Source organism: Phaenicophaeus curvirostris, chromosome 3, assembly GCF_032191515.1.
Source record: "Phaenicophaeus curvirostris isolate KB17595 chromosome 3, BPBGC_Pcur_1.0, whole genome shotgun sequence".
NCBI lineage: Eukaryota > Metazoa > Chordata > Aves > Cuculiformes > Cuculidae > Phaenicophaeus > Phaenicophaeus curvirostris.
This window is the reverse complement of record NC_091394.1, coordinates 59,882,434-59,889,396: the sequence shown is the minus strand read 5'-3', so window position 1 is coordinate 59,889,396 and position 6,963 is coordinate 59,882,434. Positions and strand designations below refer to the sequence as shown.

At 46.3% G+C, this 6,963-nt stretch overlaps 1 protein-coding gene across 1 annotated transcript in view; it reads left to right on the top strand.

Annotated features, from left to right (window-relative positions):
- The first annotated feature begins 4,032 nt into the window (after positions 1-4,032).
- NSMAF (neutral sphingomyelinase activation associated factor) overlaps positions 4,033-6,963 on the top strand; it is a 40,000-nt gene continuing 37,069 nt past the window's right edge. The window contains exon 1 of the mRNA XM_069854140.1: positions 4,033-4,158. Coding sequence (XP_069710241.1) covers positions 4,106-4,158 — 53 coding nt within the window. The 5' untranslated portion in view covers positions 4,033-4,105. The remainder of the gene's footprint in view (positions 4,159-6,963) is intronic.

Sequence of the window (6,963 nt, the reverse complement as noted above, 5' to 3'; positions counted from 1 at the left end):
ACATAAATACTGCACTATAGTTGGTGTTCATGCCTCAGTTGGACTGCTATAAGGGGCCTTATACTTTAAGATAAAGACAAAAGTCATACTGGGAAAAAGCCAGAGTAAAGCTGTAACAAATGCACTTGTGAGTGCAGTCTATGAGGAAAGTGTTTTGTCTATGAGAAGATGATATACATATCTTTACACAGAAACAGTTGTACAATACAAATAAATACACATATATTTTTACACAAATATATTTATTAAAACACATGGCACAGCATAACAAATATTATCCATTTCCACTGGGAGTATTGCAATAAGGAATGCAGCAAAGATAATTCAGGCTGGATATTGGACAAATACATATTCACAAATTCAGGTAGATATCTGTACAAGCAAATGTTGCAGATTACCTTCAAAAAGGTGCTTTCGCAAACAGATAAGACAAATAATTCTTGCAGATGACATCACTGTTTTTCAAACAATGATCTGTCACCTCCTTAGATCCTGTGAACTACTCCTAAGAGGCCCCTGAAAGACAATTAGCAAAAGCAAACTTCTTCTCAGTATGTACAATGCTTCTCATATTCATGTTTATGTGTCCACAAATCAAAAATGTTTGAGTAACACTGATCAACATTCACCTGATTCAGCCTCAGTGCCAAGATTAGATAAGGCAATCTCTTGAGGCCTACAAACCTATAATTCTTTTTATTCCTACGTGAAAAATCACATCTTCTCTGTGAATCAATTTTTTTACTTATAAAAATGCAAATAGTGTGTTTTTTTCCTACCTCACAAGAAATCATGTCAGCAAACATATTATAAATTGTTCAGATACAACGGCAGTTACACGAACTAAACTGTTTTTATACAAAGTAAGGGATTTTTATGTACCTCCCCCTTCCACAGAGCTTTTTTTCAGGTTTGAACACCTGGCAGAACTACACCTCCTGCCTGGGCAGCATCTGTCACACACACAGTAGGGGCAGGAGGAGTCTCACTGCAATGACATTACAGGTACAATTTGTGTTTAAATATGAGGAAATACATATAATATGTTTTGTAATAAAGCATGTGCTCCGCTCTTGTGTTCACAAGGAGAAGGATTTCCCCCTTCTCCCCCAGGCAAGGTCGCCTCTGGCCACCCCGCGCCCACAGGGGCCACTTTTCCACGCCCAGACCCTGGTGGGCACCAGCAGTAATAAAAATAAACAGGGAGAAGCCAACGGTGCCCTAGGGTGCATCACACACAGCATTTCCAGCCAATCAAGGGAGGTGACTGTCCTGCTCAACTCCGCGCTGGTTTGGCCCCACCTCGAGTACTGTGTGCAATTTTGGGCACCACAGTATAAAAAGGATATCAAGCTACTGGAGAGTGTCCTGAGGAGGGCCACCAAGTTGGTGAGGGCTTTAGAGGGGAAGCCGTATGAGGAATGGCTGTAGTCACTTCACCCAGAGGGTGGTGGAGCACTAGAACAGGCTCCCCAGGGAAGTAGTCATGGTGCCAAGCCTAACAATATTCAAGACGTATTTGGACAATGCACTCAGACACGTGGTGTGAATTTCGGGGTTGTCCCATGCAGGGGCAGGAGTTGGACTTAATGACCCTTGCGGGTCCCTTCCAACTCAGGTCATTCTGTGATTCTGTGATTCCATGAAGTTTTAAGGAAAGGGACCCAGGAAGGGAGCATGGGTGGGCAGCTCTGTTCCCGAGGTGAGAGATCCCCAGCTTCCACCACCTCACCCCTGGGGAAGTCCGGTGGCCCCTGCCTGGCCTAGGCTCCCCCACCCTATTGGCCATGAAGGGGCTGCAGCAATGCCGCAGTCTGGGTGAGAGCGCAGAGCAGCCTCCCTTATGATACCCAAAATGTCAGCATATACACTCTCTCAAGACTTGTTTTGGAGTTTTAGAAAACAAGCATCCTTTAACATTCTGAGTGGAAGAATTTGATGGAAGGTAGGGAGGCTCTGCAAAAGGATCTGAACAGGCTGGACTGCTGGCTGAGACCATTGGCATGAGGTTTAACAAGGCCAAATGCCAGGTCCTGCACTTGGGGCACAACAACCCTGTGCAGTGCTACAGACTTGGAGAAGTCTGTCTAGAAAGCTGCTTGGAGGAGAAAAACCTGGTGGTGTTGGTTGACAATGAGTGAACATGAGCCAGCAGTGTGCCCAGGTGGCCAAGAAGGCCAATGGCATCTTGGCTTGTATCAGAAACAGTGTGACCAGCAGGTCCAGGGAGGTTATTCTCCCTCTGTACTCGGCACTGGTGAGACCGCTCCTTGAATCCTGTGTTCAGTTCTGGGCTCCTCACCACAAGAAGGATGTTGAGGCTCTGGAGCAAGTCCAGAGAAGAGCAATGAAGCTGGTGAAGGGGCTGGAGAACAAGTCTTACGAGGAGCAGCTGAGAGAGTTAGGGTTGTTTAGCCTTGAGAAGAGGAGGCTGAGGGGAGACCTTATTGTTCTCTACAACTACCTGAAAGGAGGTTGTAGAGAGGAGGGTGCTGGCCTCTTCTCCCAAGTGACAGGGGACAGGACAAGAGGGAATAGCCTCAAGCTCTACCAGGGGAGGTTCAGGCTTGACATCAGGAAAAAGTTTTTCACAGAAAGGGTCACTGGGTACTGGAAAAGGCTGGCCAGGGAGGTGGTTGAGTCAATTTCCCTGGAGGTGTTTAAAAGACAGGTGGATGAGTTGCTGTGGGGCTTGGTTTAGTGATTGATAGGAATGGTTGGACTCGATGATCCTGTGGGTCTTTTCCAACCTAGTGATTCTGTGATTTCATTGTTGGACGCATGAAAGGAATGATTTCTATTAATTGTGTAACGGGTCAAGAGCTGGTTACAGAACACATTTCCCACTTAAATGCCTATGTATGAATTTTCCACAAATATTACGCATGTTCGGTTACTTTCCAAGGACTAATTTTAATGGTATTATGAACTTCACAACAACCAAACCTCTTCACAACAACCTGAGTAATTGAAGCTTTTGGAGTCAGCTTTCTGTCTGAGCTTGCATTTTAGATAGACTGCAAACAGAGGTGGTTAGAGAACACACATCATACTTGAAACAAGGATGTTATCATTTCCCAAAGAACAGTATCAGGGAAAACACTGTTTAAAAAGAAAAAAAAAACAAAGCCAAATCATGCTATTAAAAAAACCCAAACAAATCAACATGCTATTAGGACATCCTGACTAACTTTCAAAAATTACAATTACTTAGATACAGTTACTTGACTCTAGCTTACTCTCAGTGCTGAGGCTGAATCAGGTCTACGTTGGGAAGTGTTAACCTTTTATTTTTTTTTTTTTGTCTTATCTATTTGTAAAAGCACCTGTTTGAGGTTAATCTGCAATACTGGCATGTGGCTTGTACAAAAGTCTGCCTGCATTTCTGAATACAGTTACTTAACTCTAGCTTAAATCAAACATTTTTGATTTGTGAACCCATAAACCTCAATATGAGAAGCGCTGTGTATGCTCAGGTTTGGGTTTGCTGTCTTTCAGGGACCTGTTAGGAGTAGCTCACAGGATTTAAGGAGGAGACAGATCACGGTTTGAAAACTGTGATAGGGCCTGATAGGATGAGAGGGGGGAATGGCTTTAAACTGGAGGAAGATATAGACTAGACATAAGGAAGAAATTCTTCCTGATGAGCGTAGTGAGGCGCTGGCACAGGTTGCCCAGGGAAGCTGTGGCTGCCCCATCCCTGGAGGCGTTCAAAGCCAGGCTGGATGGGACCTCAAGCAGCCTGATCCAGTGGGAGGTGTCCCTGCCCACGGCAGTGGGGGCGGAACTGGCTGATCATTAAGGTTCCTTCCAACCCAAACCACTCTACGACTGCACGAAGACCAGAGCCGACATCCGCAAGAACTGTTTGCCTTCTCGAAAGGGCCGCGCGAAGGAAATCCGCAGCGCTGGCACGTAGCTCGCACAACCGCCCACCCGCCTTTGCCAGGACGGTGACTTAACTCCAGCTCCCAACAGCGAACCAGGTCCCGGGCTGCCCCTTTCCCCCCGCCTCTCTGGGGCCGCCAGCGCTCTCCCCGCCTCCCCGGGGCGCGGCCTGGCCTGCTCTGCCGTGGCGGCCGCGGCACCGGGCCCCGCCGGCTCCATGGCTTTTATCCGCAAGCGGCGGCTGGAGCGGGAGCTTTATTCCAAGGAGAGGTGAGAGCGGAGCGGCCGCGGGGTGGCGGCGGCGTAAGAATGGGGAGGGGGCGTGAAAGTGGGGGGGGGGGGGGGGGCGCTTGTAGATGGCACTGTTCTAAACTGGTGACCAGCGATTCCTGAGAGTTAAGATTGGAAGGGCTGTGGAAGAGACCTAGGGAGGTTGCCCTGGGCTTCCACTCGTAGTTGTTGCTGGTTTAATCTGGTAGTTGAAGATTCCCAAGGCTGGAAAGGCTGTGGAAAAGACCTGCGGAGGCTGGCCTGGGCTTCCCCTTGTAGGTGGTACTGTCCTAATCTGGTGGCCGAGCTGGGTGGAAGTGTGGATCTGCTGAAAGGTAGGGAGATTCTGCAAAGGGATCTGAACAGGCTGGACCGCTGGGCTGAGACCAATGGCATGAGGTTTAACAAGGCCAAGTGCCGGGTCCTGCACTTGGGGCACAACAACCCTATGCAGTGCTAAAGGATAGGGGAAGACTGGCTAGAAAGCTGCCTGGAGAAGGACCTGGGAGTGTTGGTTGACAACGAGTGAACATGAGCCAGCAGTGTGCCCAGGTGGCCAAGAAGGCCAATGGCATCTTGGCTTGTATCAGAAACGGTGTGACCAGCAGGTTTAGCGAGGTTATTCTCCCTCTGTACTCGGCACTGGTGAGACCGCTCCTTGAACCCTGTGTTCAGTTCTGGGCTCCTCACCACAAGAAGGATGTTGAGGCTCTGGAGCAAGTCCAGAGAAGAGCAATGAAGCTGGTGAAGGGGCTGGAGAACAAGTCTTAGGAGGAACAGCTGAGAGAGTTAGGGTTGTTTAGCCTTGAGAAGAGGAGGCTGAGGGGAGACCTCATTGTTCTCTACAACTACCTGAAAGGAGGTTGTAGAGAGGAGGGAGCTGGCGTCTTCTCCCAAGTGACAGGGGACAGGACAAGAGGGAATGGCATCAAGCTCTGCTAGGGGAGGTTCAGGCTCAACATCAGGAAAAAAATTTTTCACAGAAAGGGTCACTGGGTACTGGAACAGGCTGCCCAGGGAGGTGGTTGAGTTACCATCCCTGGAGGTGTTTAAACGATGGGTGGATGAGATGCTGTGGGGCACGGTTTAGTGATTGATAGGAATGGTTGGACTCGATGATCTAGTGGGTCTTTTCCAACCTAGAAGAGACCTAAGGAGGTTTTCCTGGGCTGCCCTTCTAATCTGGAGGCCAAGAATTCCTGGGGAATTAAGGCTGGAAAGGCTGTGGAACAGTTCTAGGAAGGCTGTCCTGGGCTTCCCCTCACAGTTCTTACTGTTTAAATCTGGTGGCCAACCATTCTCAAGAGTTAAGGCTGGAAAGGCTGTGGAACAGACCTGGTGGAGGTTAGCATGCCGCTCGCCTGGCGTGAACTAACTCGGTGTTTAGCACACATGGGTGTTAGAAGGAAGACAGGTCATCAGCTTCATGACAAGGAAGGTCTCCATTGCCATATGGATGGTATGTAACACGTTTACTAAAAGGCTTTTCCTTTAAAACACTGGCTATACAGAGAAAGGATTCAACTGCTTATCCACTTTGCAGATTGACATTTGTGGTACCCTGTTTAGTAGCTATAAAGCACAGCAGAGTGACTCTTATGCTTCCAATGACACCCAGTATGCATGGGTGTTGGAAAGGAGCAAAGTCATCAGCTTCATAAAGTAACAGGGACAAGGAAGGTCTGAGGAGGGATCTTACTCAAGGAACAGAATCTGCTGTTTTTTTCTGGTATAGTTAGTGTGAGTTCTAAACCTGTTTTAATAAAGTAAATACGCTCCCTTCTGTTAAAATTCAGTCTCTGATATTTAAATCTCACCTGCCTTTCAAGAGACTAAGTTAGCGTTCCCCAACAGAGCAGATAAATAAGGTCGTACCAGGTTATATCAGGACTACAAAGCACCCTGTGCTATTTTACAAGTTCTCTTCAGGACGCTTCCACAAGGAAGTGCAACCATCTCTCTAAGCAGTGTATACTGAACCAGAGGCTGAGAACACAGCCCTCAAATTCTACATGGCTTAACCTGTGAAAAAGAGCTGCTAGTAAGGTTAGGAAAGGCATACAGAGACCTAATTATCAGCTACCTAATCTTGCAATGAGTACTAAAATTACAAGAATTTATAGTCAAATACTGCATTTAATCATTTGCCTAGATCAGAGGGATTTCACTAGAAACATTAATTTTACGTAAAATTGCCAATTTAAATACTGTGTAAAATACATGTACAAAATTCTCTCTTCCTTGCCTTCATGGCACTGCAAATCTGCCTCTAGGACTGGTTTGCTCCAGGTAAAACGGTGAATTATGCATTTGTTTATTGATAAAGTGGGTTTAATTAAAATTGATTTTAAATCAGTTGAATGCTTACAAACTTCTTTGTGTACACAGATAAATTGATTTAAGAGAGTTAAGACTGGAAAGGCTGTGGAACCTGGAGTAAACCGCGTGAAAATCGTGTCTGTAGGTTTTTATTATATTTGTTTATTCTCAGTCATGGTAGTGGCATGGAGTTACAGCTCTGTTTTGCTATAGACGGAGCAGAGTAATTGTTTTTTTTCTGAACATTATAATCAGGATATTGTCAGCCTTTAAATTACAGACTCCGTGACAGCTCTTTAAAGTGTTAAATTCAATTACTCTTTTCCTGCTTTCTGACTGTAATCTCTATTTTGTGTTCTTGTGGCTAACAACACACAAGAAAGGCTTATCGTGCATGCTTTATTATATCCTGAATTTACTTTATTATTTTCAGCTGGTGTCCTGCTTTCTTTTCTGTGGCTTATCTGCATCTGACTTGTCACAAAC